The sequence below is a fragment of the Xenopus laevis genome, chromosome 9_10L (assembly GCF_017654675.1).
Source record: "Xenopus laevis strain J_2021 chromosome 9_10L, Xenopus_laevis_v10.1, whole genome shotgun sequence".
Classification (NCBI taxonomy): Eukaryota; Metazoa; Chordata; class Amphibia; order Anura; family Pipidae; genus Xenopus; species Xenopus laevis.
The window spans coordinates 82,139,001-82,160,907 of NC_054387.1; the positions used below are offsets into that span (position 1 = coordinate 82,139,001).

Below are 21,907 nucleotides of genomic sequence, written 5' to 3' on the forward strand. Positions count from 1 at the left end.
TCAAAATCTTTTCGTACTGCCTTCTGGGGCCCGCCGAGGCCTGGCAGCATCCAAGACCTCCATTGCTCGATGGTTACGGGAGACCATTCGTCAGGCTTACCTAGCCAAAGGTAAATCTCCGCCGGAGGGCGTCCGAGCCCATTCCACGAGGTCGGTGGGGGCCTCCTGGGCATGGCGCAACTCGGCTTCTTTGGACCAGATCTGCAGAGCGGCTACCTGGTCCTCCGTTCACACCTTCACAAAATTTTACAAAATTGACACGTTTTCCTCTGCGGAAGCCGCTTTTGGCCGCAAGGTGTTGCACTCTGTAGTGCAATAATGTGTCTTTTCTCTCGCTCCCACCCTGCTGTTCTGGGGCTGCTTTGTTAAGTCCCCATAGTCCCTGTGTCCCCCTTGAGACAACAGAGAAAACAGGATTTTTGATACTCACCGTTAAATCTGTTTCTCTGTGGTCGATAGGGGACACAGGGCTTCCCGCCCGATGCGAGTTTGACCGTGTTGGTCTGTGTGGAATTTCTTCCAGAGTTATCTGTTCTGCCGTTAATATTTTATATGAGCATTACTTATGTTTTTTGGTTAGCAGGTCTTTGATACCAACTGAATACATTGGCTCTAGCCTGGGGTTAAGCCGTAGTACTGGCACGCCCCCTTTTTTCATTTGAATAAGTGTCCTGCCTCCTGGAGGGTGGAGCTTAACCCATAGTCCCTGTGTCCCCCTATCGACCACAGAGAAACAGATTTAACGGTGAGTATCAAAAATCCTGTTATCTTTTTATTCTGTTCCTTTAATATTAACAGTGAGTAATATTTCAAATAGGTGAATACGTTTTATATTTTGAAGCAACAAACTTACATACTTTGTCATCCCACGAGATGCCTAGTAGGCATATTCTCTAAATTTTAAATGGCTTTTTCTTTTCCTCTTCTATGTTATTGGCACAGCTCCTTGACTGGCGTATTCAGGTATATGCATGCTGTCTGCAATGATGCTTTTTTTTTTTTTTTTTTTTTTTCTTCATACATGCATTGTTCTACATGTTTGCTGTAGAATACATGTTTCTGCATGGCATCTTTCTGTGCAGTAAGAATGTTGTATGCATGCTTTGAAAACGCTTAGTTTTTAGTAGTAATAATTGTAGAGACCAGCTTTAATGTGGCATGCAACTAGACTCTAGTTCTAACTCATGCTGTAGAGCACACTGAGTTGTGCCCTTTATTTAATGAACAGATTTGTTTATACCCAGTTTTCTGATTTTCTTCACAGATAGAGAATTTGGAGGCTCAAGTAAAGGAGAAAGCAGATGACTGCAACCTACTATTGCAAGGAAGAGATCATCTTGAACAGCAGATCACAGAAAGAAATGAGGAGATAGACAAAATGCTGATTAGAATCCAAGAGCTAGAGCAGGCAGCACTGAGCAATGCAGATGCAGCCAAGAAATGCACTCAACTAGAGGAAGAGCTACATAAATTGCACAAGACCCAGAAAGAAATTCTGCAGGTAATTTGGGGTATAGGGGTTAATGAACTAGTAACATAAAGTAGAAATATACTTTAGCTTGGATGTTTAATCTGGTTTGTGAAGTGGCAAGATATAATACATTTGATCTTTTCCTCAGTCCTTTTAAATTTTGCCTCCCATTTCAGGACAAGGATGCTTTGCAAAAGCAGCAATACAACAACGCTCTTCAGATTTCTGCCCTTCAGTCAAAACTAGATGAGGCCCGGCACAGAGTACCTTTGGCTGGAGAGTCTGAAAATATTTTATTAAAAGAGCAGTTGCAGGCTGAACGTGAGGCTCTGCTCATTAAGGAGAAGGAGGTAATATACCAGCTACTTGCACAAACAAATTAAAATGGAAGTAAGTAAGCTAAGTATCCTTGCATCTGATTGTAGGCTGAAAGTCTGGCTGAGCAACTGGAGCAATTCAGAGAAGACCTGATGAACAAAACCGAAGAGGTTCTTCAACTGAATATGCAACTAGAGGTCCAAAGCAAACAGAATGAGTTGGTTGCACATGAATTTCAGGAGGAAGTTTTTCAACTAAAGGTAAACCCTTGTAGGCTTAGAACAGGCATATCCAATGTGTGGCCCGGGGGCCCATTTTCGAATTTACACTGGCCCTCAGCCTCCGTCATAAAATTAATAATATATAATAATATAATAATGAGGCCCCCCAGCACAGTGCTATCAGGAATCCCTTAGCAGTAATATTTGGGCACATTTAGTGAAATGGTCTGCCACTTGGTCTATACTACGTCTATTGACACCTTCAGCCCTAAAGAAGTATGGGAGAGCAGCTCATCTCTACGTGCCAGTACGTGTCTATTACTAACACCTTCAGCACACGGCAACAGTATAGACCAAGTGGCAGATCATTTCACTAATGTGCGCAAATATTACTGCTACAGTTACTGGATTCCTGTAATTTAATGTTAATGGTTCAAAGAATGTCGGGCTGAATGGTCGGCCCCCACACATTTTCACCTCACGAAATCTGGCCCTCGTTGCAAAAACTTTGGGCAGCCCTGGCTTAGAAACAAAAGCTCTTCTTATGTTAAGAGGTCTCACCATTTGTGGTCATTGGAAACCCCAGTGGACAGACTAAAACAAAAAAAAAAGTTTGCATTTCTTATGTGTAAAATATTATACCTGTATTATCAACCAAGCAGTTAAACTAGATTAAAGTTATTTAAATCAGAGTTCTCAATCTTTTCCAATACTTTGGGCCTAATGTTTAAATAAATGCTTGCAACGAGGATCCTTAAGATCCTTAATTTCATCAATGTGAGGTTGGCAAAAATATTAGTTCTTTGGTGCTCCTTCTAGTTAGACAGACCTAGACTGAATTGAATGTTGCATAAATTTTATATAAAAACAATATAACTTTTTTTTAACTCGATTACAGGAAGACCTTTTTTCTTTGAAAGTCCAACGGGATCAAGAAAGAGACAACTCTTCATTAGAGCTTCCTCAGGCCTTGTTGCAAGAAAAGAACCAAGAAATTGATCATCTTAATGAGCAGATCTTGCAGTTGCAACAGGAGCTGGAAAAGTTGGTAAGTTGTTTGCTTAGAACATAACCTCTATTCAAAGAAAAATAAGACCTAAAAATTAAAATCTAAACTACTCACTGTGTAGAATGCAGGTAAAAAATATTTTGTGCCATTTGCTGTCCATTTTGGAGAAAAACTATACTGAACATATGCAAGAAAGGCTATCAGATAATGGATTCTATACTTAAAAAATAAATAAATAAATAAAATATTCTCTATAATGCTCTGAGAAATGGTGAAGCCATTTCCCGTAATGTTCTATTTATAATTGCTTTTGCTCTGTAGTAATAATACCTTTTACTATCGTGTTAAATAAGCAAGAATGTCTGTTAACAAAATCCATATTTTAACATCTAAATTTTTTCAGCCTAAAAGCATGATGATCCATAGTTTCCAGATGAGCATGCTGTCACAGAGTACTATTAGATGGAAACGTATACAAGCATTTGCTTGCCTGCTAAATAAAGCTGCCTTTCAATCATTTTTTCCTATAGACTCTACAGTCCAAGTCTTCAGAGGTAGATCAGCTTGAGGAATCACTGGTTGAACATCTCCGTAGCGACCTGGAGAGGTTGCGTAAAGACAAGGAAGAGGAAGTAGAACAGCTGCACGAAGTGATTGAGAAATTACAGCAGGAACTGGTCCAACTTGGTCCCAACCGGCATGAGGTTAGTGATAGCCAGGAGAGCCTAGATCAGCTGGGGCTTGGAGAGGTGGAGAATCTGAAGAGTGAGCTGCGAAAAGGAGCTCGGAAACTGCACAATGGAAGTTTGACTGAGCTTGATCAATTAAGCAAGGGGAAAGAAGACCTAAGAAATCTTGAGGAAGAGCTGATGATGTACAAGACTGAGATAGAGACTCTGCAACAAAACCTTGAAGAAATTCAAGCTCAACACCATGCTGAACTTGAAGTGTTGGGTCAGAATCTGCACAACCTACAAGAGTCCACTAGACAGAAGGTCCAGGAATTGAACTCTCTTGAATTGCAACATACTAGCCTTCAGGAAGAGCATGAGCTTCTCAGAACGGTCTTGTCACAGAGAGAATCAGAGGTTGCCATCTTGTCCTCTCAGGTGCAGGAGATACAAGACACTCTGCAGGAAAATAAAGCATTCTTGACTGAAAAGGAGTTGCTTGTACAGACCCTGCAGGAGCAAAGAACAGCAGATGTAGCTGTATTGGAAGAGCAGTTTGCACAAAAGTGTTTTTCTCATGAGCTAGCCATTTCAGAGCTGCAGGAATTGCGTACTAACAATGAAGCATTAAAAGAGCTTCTAGAAAAATCTTCCAAAGACCAAGAAAAGCACAGAGAAGAGGTAGATAATCTGAATCCACATCTGAACACATGGGAAGATAAAGCCAAAGAAATCCAGGCAATAAAATCACAAGAAACTGAGAAGAATCAAGTTATCTCCGTATGCGAATCCGATCAAGATTTGGTGAGGCCTGGTTATTTACAATATGTATGTTTTTTCCTATGTGCAATGTCTTCTAACCTGTCAAGAGATACATATGAATAATCCTAGCTTTCATGTAATGCATGTGTGTAAAGGTTAATTATATAAAGAAGAAAAACTAGAACACTTCCCTTATAATAATTTTGCTGTGCGAGATCGCAATAATGTTAAGGATTTTCAGTCATAGACAGTTGTCAGTGATTGCTTAACTCCTAAAGATGGACATACCTAACCTTAACTGTAGAGCCGAAAGATAGGATTAGCCCCATATCGTCCTGCCTTTGGTGGGCATGTTGGCGACCTCACTAAACAAGCAGATCTTATAGTGTATGGCCACCTTTACTGACATTTTTGTAAACAAGCTTCCTCACAACCAATCTATTTCTGACCTTTTGTATTCACGCTGCTCAAAAACATTATTTCTAATTTCCAACCTTGGGACTTCATTTTTCACAGGTTTCCTTGAAGGAGCAGCTGAGCACTGCTAAGGAAATGCTAATGGGGAAAGAAACTCAACTGCACAATACACAAGACCTGCTGTCTAGAATGAAGTGTGAGCTGGAAGAACTGCATATAGAATGTGAGCATAGAGAGACAAAGGCCCAGCAGGCCATTCAGCAACTCAAGGTGAGAATCTGTAAAATACAGATACAATGTCATTATAACTCGTAGTACTTTAGGCCTTTAGTTATAATTTTTAATTCTTTTTTTTTCTCCAAAGAGGCGGGATGCTTGTGTGGTTGAACTGCAGTCTCATTCTCAAAATCTTGGAGCACAAGTGCAGAAGCTCCAAAAAACCCTGGAGTCTCAAGAGGTTACAATTGCTAGCATGTCTGAAGAGCTTCAGAAGCAGAATATGGAAGGCCGGTACAATGTAGCCTCACACATTAGAGGTTATACTAAGCCCAGGAGCTTTACGGAAAGTCTAACAGACCTAAGTGACTGGGATTCACCAGACATGGTCCGGAAACAAGAGGAGCACATTCACAGTATGAGGGTTTTCACTCCTTTCTCTGAACTAAGCATTGCTTATAGCACAGATTGTGATCCTATACCATCAAAATCTTCTGAGTATCAGAAACAAACTCTTCAATATGATCTTCTGGGATCAAGTACACCATCTCTCACTGGAAGCAACTACTCTGCACAAAGGACAAGTCCAGTAAGCAGCCATCCATTTTTTAAATATTTATGGACAAAATATGAATAGCTTTTGTAAGACCTTTCAGCTAAAATGTGTAGAGTGTAAGAATGTGTTGAGTTATATGGTTACATTAGAGGGCATTATAGACAAATAGTAGGGGACATTATTTACCATAAAGAGGATCACTGCACCAGAGGCCACCTCTTTAGACTAGAGGAACAGAACTTTCATTTGAAGAAATGTAGGTTGTTCTTCACAGCGAGGACAGTGGTTGTGGAATGCACTGCCGGTGATGTTGTGATGGCTGATTCTGTAAATGCCTTAACCACCACTCTAAGATGTACTACATACAGTGACACAGTGCTAGTTCTGGTGCCCCTTCAGCAGTTTATATGAGTGTGAACAGATGAACAATGTGGCCATTTTCAGTCTGGGATTTAGGTGTGAACATTAGGGTGTGAACAATAGTCGTTACAAGTGGGAACTATGCAGGGGGATTACAGGTATGAATACTGGGGATTACAGCCTGAATGAGGTTTAAGCAATGCAGGGGCCAGTTCATCTCTAGTGATATCTTTTAAATTTTATACATGGTAAGCAGACACGGCAGGCAGACTTTCATATGGGGGGGCCTCACAAGGGGGGTTGCGGGGCCGCATGCCAGTTGGACAGCCCTGGATATAGGTATATACAGTTTCAATCAGTGTATGGAGGGGTCAGTGTGTGTATGTATGCATGGACGCTAGGTTTTATTTGGACTTTGGTCTTTTTTTAACCCACTTTAAAATTAACTATGGTACATGGTGTGTGTTGGTTAAAAGGCATTTGGTGATTCTCTGTCACGTGCTGTTACATCAGTGTTGAGCATGTTTTTGTTGTGCTGGATCCAGTTGCCTTAAGTGTTCTACCTTGATTCCAACCCTTCCATGGTGACCCTGCTATGGCTGGGTTTATATTATATCTGCCATCTCAAAATAATAACAATTTGCATAATAAGTGGTTTGTCTTTGTCTGTGCCTTCTGTCAGTTTAGTCCTGATCCAATTCAAATGCTCACCTTCCAATCCGCATCTTCAAGACGATTAAGGCTAATTTATGTTCCCGCATTTCCCTGCAGACAGTTGCATATAAAAGCATTTTCATTAGTTATTTGCGCCAAAATACACTCTTTGCACTTCCATATACCGTATAAACTCGAGTATAAGCCGATCCGAGTATAAGCCGAGGTACCTAATTTTACCTACGAAAACTGGGAAAACTTATTGACTCTAGTATAAGCCTAGACACAACTACAGCCCTGTCTCCCAGCAGCGCACCTTCCGCCAAAGAGACTCCCCCAGCGATCGACCGGACTTCTTTGCAAAGTTGATGGTGACAGAGAATTGTGCAGAGAGTGCTGTGTGTCATAAAACCATCACTGATCTTTCGTATAACCAACAGATGGCACTGTGTGATATTGCCATCACTGTTAATCCTTTATTCAACCAACAGATGGCGCTGTGTGATATTGCAGTTACTGTTATTCTTTAATATAACCAAAAGATGGCGCTGTGTGATATTGCAGTCACTGTTATTCTTTGATACAACCAACAGAGGGTGCTGTGTGATATTGCAGTTACTGTTATTCTTTAATATAACCAACAGATGGCGCTGTGTGATATTGCAGTCACTGTTATTCTTTGATACAACCAACAGAGGGTGCTGTGTGATATTGCAGTCACTGTTATTCTTTGATATAACCAACAGATGGCGATGTGTGATATTGCAGTCACTGTTATTCTTTGATACAACCAACAGATGGCGCTGTGTGATATTGCAGTCAGTTATTCTTTGATATAACCAACAGAGGGTGCACTGTTATTCTTTCATAAAACCAACAGAGGGCATTGTGGGATATTGCAGTCTCTCCCCAAGTGTACTGTTGGTATAGGAATGATTAAAAGTGACTGCAATCTCGGCTACTGCCCGCTGACCCGAGTATAAGCCGAGGTAGACTTTTTCAGCACATTTTGGATGCTGAAAAACTCGGCTTATACTCGAGTATATACGGTAGTTGCGCTTCTAACACACTTTATAGAAGTCAAGGTATGCAGACACATGTATATTGTTGTGTATTGCCATCTGAAGCTGCTATCTATTCTGACAATGCTGCAGAAATCAAACTGATTGCCATTAGGAAGAAAACATGGGTTTAGAAAAAATATGCACCACAGATACTTAATTAATGCATAGTAATACTGAATACAGAAGATCTTCCCAGGAACATGGCAAGTAGCAGAACAAAACATAATGGGCTCATATAGTCAACAAGTGCAGTGAGCAAAGTATAATTTTAACTCAATCACCATGTTTTTCCCCCCCGAGTCGTCATTTTCAAGAATTCCAGTTGCATCGGTCACAATGGGGACAATGCACTTGTTGCAATTGTGCTGGGCCTACTGCAAATGCATCTGGTTTGCCAAATTGCCTCAATTGAGCACTGAACAATTGTTCAGCATGAGTGACAATTTTGTCTGATGCTTCAGTTGCTGGTGTGCTGCTCCTATTGACGCTGGCCATGAAGGGAACCTTGATGCTACTGCCTGGTCAGGTGGTGGTAGCTTCAGGGTTCACCTGCGTCATAGAATTTGTGCATTTTGTGGCGTGTTTTAAAAAATCTTCTCTTTATGTTCTGTGAGCATTATGTAGTACATTTATTTGGTGTGGGATCCTTAACAGGTGATTATTCACTTTAGATTTCACTTGGGAAAAATCTAGAACATAGCAACTGGTTCTATGTGAGAATGTGCTGCTTGAAAGTTTTGCTATGATGGCTGGGTTTTGTTCATCCTGCTGTTGTTGTTTTCTACCTGTGATGCCAAGGAAAAAACTAGGGCTGGGCATAACCCAGTACCTTTCTACTATCAATAATTACAAATCTCCATTTATCTTGGCTAGGGGAGTTGTTTGTCCACAGAAAACCTGTTCATATATTAGTTGTGATCATTCCTTTTGTTCTATGTATTGTGAGATGTTTAAAAAAGAAAGTATGCTGTTGAGATACAAACCATACTGACCGTTTAAGTGCAAGGCTCCATACCCATTACATACCTTTTTGAAGTAGAAAATCCTAGTGTTCTGTGTGATTCATATGACCCTCATATCATCAAACCTTTTAAAACATTCTGTGTGATGCTTTTTCTTGCATAGGTTGGAGACACAGAACACATCATGGTAGAGTCGGAAACTGAGGATGGAGGTACATTCCGTAATGACAATATCGTACATGAACAGACCGACAAAATGTGTAAGTTTGCCATTGTTTTAATATGTGCAGCTCCTTTAGGGTAATGTGCATTTAAACAACATTTTGCTTTGTGTAGGAAAGGTTAGATTTATCAAAAGCCAATATGTTTTTGAATGCGGTTCTGTGACTCTGACAAGGGGCAGTAAACCACCTTGTGCAAGACGAGTTCAATTAATAGGGCTTGTGCTAAACTTTTATCATACATAAAAAATCTGTTACTCCACCTTTGGCCATGGGGAGGTAGATAATAAGATTACCAGTATACAATGCCCTCCCTTCACCCTTTGTTGTGACCGTTAAATCCTTTTATTTAGGAAGATTACAGTCTTACAGTCATATGAAAAGTTTGGGAACCCCTCAAAGCATGCATAATAATTTACTCCACTTTCAACAATAAAGATAACAGTGGTATGTCTTTCATTTCCCAGGAACATCTGAGTACTGGGGTGTTATCTGAACAAATATTTTTAGTGAAGCAGTATTCAGTTGTATGACATTAAATCAAATGTGAAAAACTGAAATTCGGGTACCCTTGTAATTTTGCTAATTTGAATGCATGTAACTGCTCAATACTAATTACTGGCAACACCAAATTGGTTGGATTAGTTTAAGCCTTGAACTTCATAGGCAGGTGTATCCAATCATGAGAAAATGTATTTAAGGTGGCCAATTGCAAGTTGTGCTTCTGTTTTACTCTCCTCTGAAGAGTGACAGCATGGGATCCTCAAAGCATTGTTCAGTATCTTGGTTTAGGGGAAGGCTACAAAAAAAATCTCAGAGGTTCAAACTGTCAGTTTCAACTGTAAAGAATGTAATCAGGAAATTGAGGGCCACAGGCGCAGTTGCTGTAAACCCAGGTCTGGCAGGCCAAGAAAAATACAGGAGCGGCATATGAAGAGGATTGTGAGAATAGTTACAGACAACCCAAAGATCACCTCCAAAGACCTGCAAGAACATCTTCTACATCGTTCTACAATTCAGCGCAATTTGCACAAAGAATATCTGTATGGCAGGGTGATGAGAAAGAAGCCCTTTCTGCACTAACGCCACAAACAGTTGCTTGTTGTATGCAAAAGCTCATTTAGACAAGCCACAGTCATTTTGGAACAAAGTAGTTTGGACTGATGAGACAAAAATTTAGTTATTTGGTCATAACAAAATGCGCTTTGCATGATGGAAAAAGAACACTGCTTTCCAAGAAAAACACCGGCTACCTACTGTCAAATTTGGTGGAGGTTCCATCATGCTGTGGGGCTGTGTGGCTAGTTTAGGGACTGGGGCCCTTGTTAAAGTCGAGGGTCGGATGAATTCAACCCAATATCAACAATTTCTTCAGGATAATGTTGAAGCATCAGTCACAAAGTTGAAGTTACACAGGGGTTGGATATTCCAACAAGACAATGACCCTAAACACGCTTGGAAATCTACAAAGGCATTTATGCAGAGGGAGAAGTACAATATTCTGGAATGGCCGTCACAGTCCCCCAAAATGAATATCATAGAAAATCTTTGGGATTATTCGAAGCAGGTTGTCCATGCTCAGGAGCCATCAAATTTAACTGAACTGGATAGATTTTGTATGGACGAATGGTCAAAAATATACCGCTATTCAGAATCCACACACTCATCAAAGGCTATAGGAGGCGTCTAGAGGCTGTTACATTTGCAAAAGGAGGCTCAATTTAGTATTGATGTAATATCTCTGTTAGGGTGCCCACATTTATGCACCTTTCTAATTTTGTTATGATGCATATTTTCTGTTAATCCAATAAACTTTGTCACTGCTTAAATACTACTGTTACCATAAGGCCTGTTGAAAGTTGCTACTTTGAAAGCTCAGCCAATGATAAACAAAACTCCAAAGAATTAAGAGGAGTTCCCAAATTCTTTCATATGACTGTATTTGCCATGCAAGGACTGAACATGGACTATGACGCACAGTTCTATGGAGTATCTTTCAGAGAACCTCAGGTTCATCCCCGGTTACTGTTCGAAATGATCCAGTATGGGATCTCTTGTCCAGAAAGTATTGCCAGATGCCCACATCGTAAAACCCCTGTATGAAGTTACCTTTAGCATACAGGATGATGTCCTTACAATCGCGTATCCCAGGTCTTTTGAGGTTCTTGCATTTGATCAATTAGTCATTAGAAGTTTTGAGATGCATGCCACGACTTTCTAGGACTTCTGTTTTAAGTAAAGTAGATTTTAAAGTTCTATTGTAAATGTATTTGCAATTGAAGGCAGCATTTTATCCTACTATGTTCTTTGGTTTTGACAATTGAAACAACTTTAAAGTCGATTCTCCTTCAAGTCTGTTAATCGGCTTCATTGTTTCAGGTATCAGAACCAGCATTGCAGATATTACCAGCCACACGTACACTGCTTTTAATAATAAAAATATAATTACATTTACAAATAACTGTACAGCAATATGTAATGAATGTATATTGGGAAAAAAAATTTTAATCACGCAAAAAACTGTTTCTGGGTGGCGGACCCTTTTAAATCCCATACTAACAATATTGTCTCTAACTTTTGATCAGTTTACAATGAAGGCTACGAAACCGGTCGTAAACCAGAGATGATGCAGGGCAAGCTTGCTGGACTCGGTATGGGTTATTTGAGAAAGAGAGGAATGTCAAAAAATCTACAGGTAGGATTGGTGTTGCATGCGCTGAATGTGCACCCGTTTCCAATCTCTGAATAATTAGAAAAGGTCTGCTTGAAAAAAAAATGTAACAGCAGTTCGAACGTGCAGTTCTTGAAAATTATGATTAAAGGGAACATATAATTGAACATTTTACCCTGCTTTGTCTGCTTTATAATATTTAGGGGCACATTTCTTAGGTCTGTATATTGACCTATATAATTTAAACCCAATCAGCACTTCACAGTCTTGTTTTAGATATACTGAGCACTGCAATTGCTAATCAATACTTTGTGTATGTTTTGTGAGCTAGGTTGCATATCCCCCATCTTCTTACCCATGGCCCGAGCCATTAACTAGACTCAACAATTGCAGCTTGCAACAGACCATACTGTATTGTGTCTGCCCAGTTTTGTTGAGAAAGGTAAAATAATCTCACTATAAATAAACTAACTTGTAGTTTTAAATTTAGGCAAGTAAAGAAGAGTGCAATAATAAAATGCAATCATATTTTATGCAGTTGGCTGATTAATCAGAATAAACCACATTTTTCAAAGTAGATACTGTTAAAATAATTTTTTGTTTCTAAAAAAAAAAAAAAAAAAGTTTTATTTAGGCCCTGGTCCTACAGTCTGACAGCTCCAGTTATGTACTCTTTGTATTTACTATCAATATTGTAGGCGGTCCACCATTGAGACAATATAACTATGCTATGTGCTTTTATGTAACTGCTGGTGTTGCTATTTCTTTTTAAAGAGTATGCTGCAAATGATACACGAGGAGAGCTGTAAAATCCTAGCCTTGTCACAGCGTCCTATAGACCAAATACCTGGTGATCCTATGCTGGCAGATACCTGGCAGAAAGATAAGCAGACTCTTCAAGATGCCATGCAAACACTTAGCAAAGCGTTGACAGAGGCTGCATTGAAGCAGGAGAAGGTAAGACCTATCGAAAGAGAACAGATACAATTAAGAAAATCTTCTGTAGTTTAATGAATTATCATAGTTTGCATTAACTCCTTTATTTGGATTTTTATAAAAAGGTGCCTAAACACTTAACTGCCCAAAATAAATGTATATATTTTTTTAAAATTTGACACAGTATCTTTGAACCTAAGGAGGGACTAGTCCCTGAGAGCACAGTTTTAATGCAACCCCTCCTTCACCTTGTTCCATGGTGCAGTGATAGATTCTGGGAATGTTAATGGGAAAAAGTGCCCACTCCCCTCTGCCTAAAAATAAAAAAATAAATAAATAAACCTACAAAGCTTATTGCCTACAGTGTGCCCTCCTTCGTTTTACACAGGAGTCTTCAGATGTTGCTTTAGATTGGAGGAAAGAATTGTTGCAGAATGTGCAGCGTTTATTGGAAAGTGAGCGTGCATACCTACGCCTGGAACTACAGTCATGTCTCGGCAATCATGGCTCTGTGGATGCAAGTTCCATGTCAGAAACAATGGAGCGTTTAATAAAAGAACAGGTACGTACGTGGAATCCTTCTAAACTGTACTCTTATTTTTATTTTCTGAAAAGACCTGGAGGCATTTGTGTTTTGCCTTAGAATAAAGTGTTAATATTCCCTGCAATTGGCTTTTTGTTGCTTTTTTTTTTTTTTTTATAAAGGAAGAGCAAAAGCATCTTGTAATGGCACACCTATTGGCTTCTGACCGCAGTAGCCTTCTCTCTGAAATTCAAGATTTAAGATCACAACTACGGATGGCTCATCTGCAAAATCAAGAGAAGCTACAGCAGCTACAGGAGACTCTAACTAATACAGAGGAGAAAGGAAGCATAAGGGAGCACCAGTTGCGTAGGCAAGGTACTAACACTGTTTTCAAAGCGAACTTTTCATTTAGCATATTTTTTACTCCTAGTGTCCAGTAGATATGGCCATGGTGGCGATTTCTTTTATAATGACAATTATATTTTGCATTGAACTGTACTTATTTGTGGGACATTTAAATACAGTCAAATATTTGGCATTTTGTGAGTAGCCATTGCGTACAATAAATCATAAAGATTTCACATAAATCACAATCAAATTCCCCATTACTACATATTAACTGTATTTTATATTGTAGCGAAGTTACTGGAGTATAAACTACAGCAGGAAGCTTCCATTCTGGCGGATCTGAAAGCCTCCTTGTCCCGAGAGAAAGAAAGAGCTAGTGAACAACGGCAACTTCTACTTGTGGAGCAGGGCTCAGTCAGTCAGCTCCGTACAGAACAGGAAGAATGGCAACTTGAACAGGAGAAACTTCTAAAAACACAGACGGAACTCCAGATGGAGATATCCAGACTAAGGTGCAACTCAAATTATTCATAAAAAAAACTTTTGTGTTAATAGTCTTTTACATGCCCTCTTTCTCTTGAACATTTGCATTGGGCTGTGACCAACCTTCTAAAGCTCTATTATCTTGTAAGCCAGAGGTGACCAAAAGGTAGATTTCAGTTTACCATTAGATCAACATGACCTGGCTACTTTCCATTATGTTTTTGAAACAATGGCTTGTGTGTGTGGTAGTTTTAATTGCTGCGATATGAGTTTTCTCAATCTAATTCAATGAATTTGTAATTATTTTAGCTGGCATCCCTGTTGTAGGCCATGCAAGCAGAACTTGTCATTTGTGTGTGCTAAGGTGAACTAAACTGTGTGTATTTATACAAGTATCCTGCTTGCTCTGAGATTTTTTAGTATGTTCTGGTTCCATAATCATGATCTGTATTAAATGAAAAATGAATCCGTTGCTGCCCAGCTGTTGTATGACAGAATATATTTTTTGGTTATTTACAGAGAGGAGCTGGAGAGCAAAGAACAGACTGTGTCTGTTTACATGGAAAAATTGCATACTCAACAAGAACTGGGAAGTAAACGCTTGGAGGAAGAGAAAATTCTTCAACAGCAGAGTCAGGAACGCTATGAAAAAACTTTGCAGGTAGAACTTTTAAATGATCTTGGTTGCTTTCATTTCCTAGCTACTTTGCCCAGAGAACCACATTTGGCTGCTGAGAAGCACTGGGGGTTAAAGGAGAACTAAATCTTAACTAAAGAAGTAGGCTAGAAATATTGTCCCTTGTGTTTTGGGCTTCTTTACCAGCCCAAGGCAACCACAGCCTGGCTGTGGCACACAGACTGATGGCTGTGGCTGTTGTCAGCCTGTGTATTTTTGCAGACTGAGAGTGCCCCTGCTTCATTGATTTGGAGCCTATCAGCCTTGTGTGCCCACAGCCTTATCAGTAAAGATCTTTGACTCCATAGATGCCCCAGCAGCTCCCCATCTTCTTTTCTGTGGATTCACTGCACATGCTCTGTGCTGCTGTCGGTCCCTAAACTCAGTAACTAAGTCACAATATACAGTACACATAGAATATAAATGTCACAATATATGGCTGATTAGTAATTAATACAGATAATTATTACATGGCAGCACAGAAACCAGTACAACTAGCATCATAATTTAATATTCTGCCCTGTAGCATCAGTTTATATTACAGGCCAACCTCATTTTCTGCTTGATAATTTGCTACAACCCCTAAGCTTCGCTTCTCAACAACTGCTCAGTGCCCACTGAGCATGTGAGTGGCGCAGACACTTTCCAAGGTGGTGACTCCCTGTGACAAGTTTAAAATCCTAAATCATTGCTGCTATTGACAAGCTGAAACTTTAGGCTGATGCAGTAAAGTCATTATATTAAAGGATCATTTCAGTGTAAAAATAAAAACTGGGTAAATAGGCTGTGCAAAATAAAAAATGTTTCTAATATAGTTAGCCAAAAATGTAATGTATAAAGGCTAGAGTGACTGGATGTCTAGCAGAACAGAACACTACTTCCTGCTTTTTAGCTCTCTAACTTTGAGTTAGTCAGCAGATTGAAGGGGGCCACATGGGGCATAACTGTTCAGTGAGTTTGCAATTGATCCTCAGCATGCAGGGAAAAAAAGTTTATATGATACATTATGATAGCTTACTACGGTGTACGGTGTACGGTGGACCCGGATGCACACCTTCAGCAGAAAATGTACATTTTTAACTTTTACCATGTGGCCTCTGCTTCTCTACCTGGTGTGGTTCTGCTTGTGCCAGCCTCTTTTGATGTTTCCTCAGGATGCAATTCAGATTCAAAAGCAACAGTTATGACCCATGTGGCCCCCCTGAAGTCACTGATTGGTTACTGCCTGGTAACCAATCAGTGCAGGTTTCAGTGGAAACCTAGAGAGCTGCAAAGGCCGTGTTCTGGCTATTATGTTAGACATCCAGACACTCCAGCCGTTACAGATTACATTTTTGTCTAATTATATTGCACAACCTATCCATTTACCAAGTTTTATTTTTATACTGAATAATTCCTTTAAATATGGCATTTTAGCCTTTAAAGCTCAAAAGCCTATAAATCCCTTGAGTTCGACATTTTTTGTAGTGCTCTTACAGATGATTAGAAGTTTCCCATACTTTATGAAAAAGGTATTACATTTCCCTGCAACAAATAGCATTACTGGTGATCGTGTTAAAATAGTAGATATGAAATATCTGTCAAGTCTGCTTGAAAGAAAGAGAGCATTGAAATGATTTCAGGGTTGAGCTTTTACCATCTGGGTTTATTTATCAGAGTTTAGTAGATGTCTAAGGCTTTGTATTCTTTGGTTGGCAAAATAGTCATTTTTAATTAACTTTGTTTCTCTGTTGACAGGAGTTGTCTGAATCACTAGAAGAACTGCAACTGCAGAATAACAACCTCTCTGCAGCTTTGCAACATGAACAAACCTGCTGCAGCAACTTGAAGAAAGATTTGCAGATTGAGCAGTCTCGGGCTGAGGCACTTCTTGCTTTGGAGCAAAACAAACTGTCCGAGATGAAACAAGAATTGGCTAAAGAGAGGCAACAATCGCAGAAAGTGTCCAATACTTTAACACTTGAACGTAATATGTTGGAACAGCTTAAGCAGCAACACTCCCAGGAGCTGTCCCGGAAAGACCAGGAGAAAGTTCAGGAACACAATGCAGCGCTCACACTGAGGAGCCAGTTAGAAGGGGAACGAAGCCGGGCAAAGGATTTAGCTGCTATGATGGAAAAGACTCAACAACAAGCTATCCATGCAAAGAGACAGCTGGAAGCAGAAGTGCAAGCCAGTAGGGAAGAAACCCAGAAAGTACGAGAGACAAGCATCAAGCTACGGGCTATGCTGGATTCTTTGCAGAGTCAGAAACAGCAGTTAGACAACACCTTGGAACAGCTTAGGTTCCGTGAGAGCAACCTGCAGAAAGAGCGGGATCAGTACCAAGCACAACTTTTTATTTACCAAGAAGAAGAGAGATGTTGGGTAAAAGAAAAGGAGAAGGATAGGAAAAGAGAGCAGCAGAATGAGGCAAAGAAAGCTCAAGAAGAAGAGCGAGAGAAAAAGATATTGGTGGGTACTTCAGGATAGAATCAAGTTTTTACCACTTGTGATAAATGTCATGAATACATTTGTCATTGTTCTCTTTAGAGCATATTCTTCAGTATAACAGTAAAAATTTTTAGCAGAATCATTTATAAATAAAATGACCATTGCTCAAATTTAGAAATTCAGAGTTGGGTGCAGGCACACTGTTTTGTAAGCAAGTTATGGGTATTAAAGTTGCAGCTGGTCTTTATTTAGGCAGTAACTTGACAATCTTCCTACAGAGCTTGCAGCAACAACATGACAGAGATCAGCATCGTATCCAGGAACTGCAGCACATGCTGGCAGAACTAGAGGAGCAAGAACGTGCTATAGCTTCCCGCAAACTCCAGTTCCAGAAAGAATCATTCAGCCCTACCAAAATATTTTCTGATATTGACACAATATACACAAAGGGACTAGAAAAGGTTTGGCATCAACTGTCCCAGATGGTCCTCCAGGTGAGAGAATGGGTAATCAAGAACATTGACAGGTGAGAACTATATGCAATTTGCATAATGTTGTTCCAATTTACTATAAACTGTTAGAAACAATTCCTTCTTTGCTTTAAAGGAAGTTGCCAAGCTACCCAGACGAGGAGGCGGTGACATCTTTACTGGACACATTATCTGAGCTGAAAACCGATTTAAAGAGAAGCTGTGGAAAGGTGAATGATTATTACTGTATACTACTTTCAACAGTTGCGCTTCATGTTCTACTTGCTTAAAGTCCAAAAATCTATTGTTTGGTTTACATAGTTTAATCAAGCTCAATCTTGGCAATATTCTGTCACTACTGATTCATAGAAAGGTTAGTATTGTGTAGCATTCTATTTGATACAGCTGTAGGCAATACCATAGGGGTCAGTTGCAATGGCCCACACAGTGTTGCATGGGGCATGTGAAAAATGGCAACAGGTCTCTGCACTCCTTTCTGGATCTCGGAGACCAATGCATGCCTCTTGAATTGAGTGCTGCCTGCAGTAAGCAGTGCATGATCCAAGTGGGTGGCGTGTAGGTGGCCTTAATTCCGCGTCATTCAAATGCGCAAGTTTGGGAGCATCAGGAAGTGTAGCCCACCTTGGCTGCGTTTCTGACTTTAGTTCAGAAACAAAAATCTAACACTCCTCTGCAGAGACCAGGAGTGCAAGTGTTCTGAACACCAAGTGATAAAAATGACTCCTCGTAAGTGCATTTGCTGTCTGATCTTTGTTACTGGATACTTCATACATGATTGGACTGTTCATAATATGCACTTTTCCTTTTTTAAAATGTATTAAATGTGTTCTACACTTGCTGCCTTTCTTGCAGCCTTCGAGGCAAGTGTCGCATAGTCTGATGGATGTTCTGCAAAGTGAGAATGAGGAGTTAACAAAATCTGTAACTGCACTTGCTAAGGACAAAATGGAATTGAAAAGCCAGCTAGCAGAACTGAAGAGACTTCAGCAGCCATCTGAAAGACAGGTGGGAGAAAAAATAGTAGCAACAGTTTAAAGCTGTGTAGCTCTTGTATTCTCTTCATTAATAGCAAAAAGTGTTATATTTCCAAATGTTGGAGATTTTGCAGACTGTTTTTACTCTGAAGCTTGGAGCATAAGATATCGATTTCATATCAACCGCTTCGTAATCTGAAATGAACAGGTCTTCCAAAAAGCTGAATGAAATATATATATATCTAGCAACCATGCATCTACGTTGTGTAGCCTTTATGTATACTGAGCTTTAGAATCCATCTGTGATAAAGTACTTGGTTTTTGGTGTTTGTGATGTTTGTTAGAAGCCAGCTTTTACAGAGGTAATTATTGTGTGAATGTAGCATGGAACCTTTGTTAGTAGCAGAATGCACTGAACTGAATAGTCTGGTCAGCCAAAAGAAGATAAAATGCACTACTGCAGACATAGTAATAGCATGAACATCTCCATTAATTTGCCCATTGTCTGCAATTGTAAAAATGTTTTTTAACTTTCCCCTTAAATGTGGTTTGCCCCATTTAAACTCATCAAGAAGATTTATTATATTAAGTATATTGTACTATTTGTTTAAAAGAAATACCATTTATTTTAACACAATACTATTTCTAACTTAGTGTTTTTTCACCTACCAAACACTTTTTTTCACCACCACCACTTTTTTTTTTTAAAGTTTCTAGTTTAATGTTCCTGACTGTGGTGTTTGTCTGGCAACTCAGTGATCCCGGTGCACATTCTGAACTGTTAGAATTTGCTACATTAGTTTCTACATTTCTCAGCAGCATCTTAGTAACTGTTGTATCAATTACAACAGCTGTCTTTAAAGGGGTGGTTCACCTTTAAGGTAACTTTTATTGTTCTAGAACATCCAATTCTAAGCAACTTTTCAATTTGGGTTTCATTATTTATTTTTTATAGTTATTTGCCTTTTTCTTCGGACTCTTTGCAGCTTTCAAATGAGCATCGCTGTCTCTCTTCTAAAAAACAAATGCTCTGTAAGGCTACAAATGTTTTGTTGTTGTTACTTTTTATTACTGATCGTTCTATTCAGGCTTCTCCTATTCATATTCCATTCTCTTATTCAAATCAATGCATGGTTGCTAGGGTAATTTGGCCCCTAGTTACCAGATTGCTTAAGATGCAAATTGAAGAGCTGCTGAATAAAAAGCTAAATAACTCAAAAACCACAAATAATAAAAAATGAAAACAAATCAGAATATCACTTCATCATACTAAGTTATCTCAAAGCTGAACAACCCTTTTAATAAAATTCAGTAGGGCCAAATATAAGAAATGTATCAACAAATGTATCAATTTAGAACCGTTTACAGATTCGGTGACCCCCCCCCCCTTCGAGCTGCTAGAAAAACAGTCAAAATAGAAGATCGAAAATAAGTGAATTCTTTTGAACAATCTGAAAACAACTGAACTTAAAAAAGTGTTGAAAGGTGAACAAACTATTTTACTGCAGCCAGTGTCAATGCTATTTCTTTTTTCTGTTAATTAGATGATTGGGGTTCAGATAAATTGAGATTTGCCTCTTTTATTGTATGTAACAAACCATAAATGAAAAAAAAAACTGATATTGGGTGCAGGTTATGATTCTGCTATCATTGGTTTTGTTTAGGTGCGCTCTAGTAGTGCAGTAGAACCTGTTTTTGAAGCCGAGCGGGCTGCATGGCACAGAGAGAGGCGCCACTTGCAGATTGCACTTAAACATGCCGAATCAGAACTAGCCAAGGTGACCTTAGAAAATCAACCAGTTCCTGATGTACCTAACTCCAAGGTGAGCAGATTGTTTACCTGAATAACATTGCATGCCTTTAACCTTGCATATTAGGAGGTCCTTGCACAGTGGGGGGGAAAAAAACTAAAGAATTCTTCACCCTCATAGAAAATAAAAATGCTCCTTCAAACACATGGGCCCCAGAAACACAGGTTGCCTTCCATTTTTCAGTTGCAAATAAATTTATGTTTATATAGTTATGGTCGTGATAATTGCATGTGGAGCATGAATGGGTATCCCATTGTTTTTGTCTCAACATTGGCCAAGTGGGCATCTGTAAATGTCTGTGTCTTTATCCTTTCTCGGCTTTGCCAGATAGGACTACGGGCTATTGTTGATGTTAATTTATTAAAGGGGTGTCAGTAGCACTCAACATACTGCACTGTAGAACAGGAACAAATGAACAGCTAGGGTGACCTGATAGAAAACTGGAGCCTGTCTTCACTCGTATTACCGCAGGGCTGTGATTGATTGTTCTCCTCATGTATTTCAAGGCAAGAACCCTTAGCAAACCCAGCCCTCATTTAAAACACAGTAATGGACCATAGCTGATCTATGGGGAGCTCCATTTTTACATATAATCATTTTTAGCCCAGAGTGAAACCAGCACCATATTGTATTTAGTATTGCCTACAAGACTGGCGATGGGCTTTAAAACATGCCTTACACAGATATGAAATTTTTATTTGTAGCTACACCGGCTGCACAGGAAGTACCTGAGAGCTGAAAGCTTCCGTAAAGCTCTAGTTTATCAGAAAAAATATCTATTGCTTCTCCTGGGTGGTTTCCAAGCTTGTGAACAAGCTACATTATCTCTGATTGCCCGTATGGGAGTTTACCCGTCGCCTTCAGACCTGCAGATTCCAGTCACTGAGAAGCCAGCCCTCACCAAGTTCCGATCCGCTGTGAGAGCTGTAATTGCAATATCCAGGTATGCATGACGCATTTGGATAATTTTGTCTTAATATGCATTTAGGATAAATCTAATAAATGCTATATTTATGTTTCAGGTTAAAGTTTCTAGTACGGAAGTGGCACAAAATAAATAAAAAGGCTGTCCTAGAAGATCCTGTAGTACAGACATCTGCTGCATTTAAGCAAGGTACGTTGGCCACATTGTTCCCTAGTGCAAATGAACATTGAATAAAGGGGTATACTGTCACTTTTAACAATGCAATGTATGCCATTGGATTTTCAGTCCCAAATCTACAGTCTGTTTGGTAAAAGTTCTATGTCTCTTTAAAGGAAAACTATACCCCCCAAACAATGTAGGTCTCTATTAAAAGATACTGAGTAAAACAGCTCATGTGTAAAACCCTGCTTCATGTAAATGAACCATTATCATAATAATATACATTATTAGTAGTATGTGCCATTGGGTAATCATAAATAGAAAATTGCCATTTTAAAAAATAAGGGCCGCCCCCTGAGATCGTAAGATTCACTGTGCACACATACAAACCACATGTAAGGTCACATGAGCCAATTAACAGACAGAGTTCTGCCTTTTGCTTCCTCACTTCTTCCTGTTACAGTTAGAGTTGTAGTATTTCTGGTCAGGTGATCTCTGAGGCAGCACAGATAGAGTCACGAAATCGTGGTTCAAGGCAAGAGATGTAAAAGGGCAGTATTTATGTAAATATA

The 21,907-nt window shown here is 39.4% G+C and overlaps 1 protein-coding gene across 3 annotated transcripts in view; it reads left to right on the top strand.

The window, feature by feature from the left end:
- pcnt.L (pericentrin L homeolog) overlaps positions 1-21,907 on the top strand; it is a 78,816-nt gene that overhangs the window by 55,590 nt on the left and 1,319 nt on the right. For 2 of the 3 annotated variants that reach the window (XM_018236024.2, XM_018236025.2), the window contains exons 27-48: positions 943-963; positions 1,265-1,501; positions 1,648-1,821; positions 1,897-2,049; positions 2,909-3,058; positions 3,550-4,494; positions 4,969-5,139; positions 5,234-5,674; positions 8,845-8,941; positions 11,488-11,597; positions 12,348-12,530; positions 12,898-13,071; positions 13,215-13,410; positions 13,673-13,895; positions 14,386-14,527; positions 16,280-16,996; positions 17,254-17,501; positions 17,582-17,675; positions 18,319-18,471; positions 20,105-20,263; positions 20,956-21,194; positions 21,274-21,365. In XM_018236024.2, coding sequence (XP_018091513.1) covers positions 943-963; positions 1,265-1,501; positions 1,648-1,821; positions 1,897-2,049; positions 2,909-3,058; positions 3,550-4,494; positions 4,969-5,139; positions 5,234-5,674; positions 8,845-8,941; positions 11,488-11,597; positions 12,348-12,530; positions 12,898-13,071; positions 13,215-13,410; positions 13,673-13,895; positions 14,386-14,527; positions 16,280-16,996; positions 17,254-17,501; positions 17,582-17,675; positions 18,319-18,471; positions 20,105-20,263; positions 20,956-21,194; positions 21,274-21,365 — 5,119 coding nt within the window. The remainder of the gene's footprint in view (positions 1-942; positions 964-1,264; positions 1,502-1,647; positions 1,822-1,896; positions 2,050-2,908; positions 3,059-3,549; positions 4,495-4,968; positions 5,140-5,233; positions 5,675-8,844; positions 8,942-11,487; positions 11,598-12,347; positions 12,531-12,897; positions 13,072-13,214; positions 13,411-13,672; positions 13,896-14,385; positions 14,528-16,279; positions 16,997-17,253; positions 17,502-17,581; positions 17,676-18,318; positions 18,472-20,104; positions 20,264-20,955; positions 21,195-21,273; positions 21,366-21,907) is intronic. The other variant, XM_018236026.2, reaches the window with a different exon arrangement.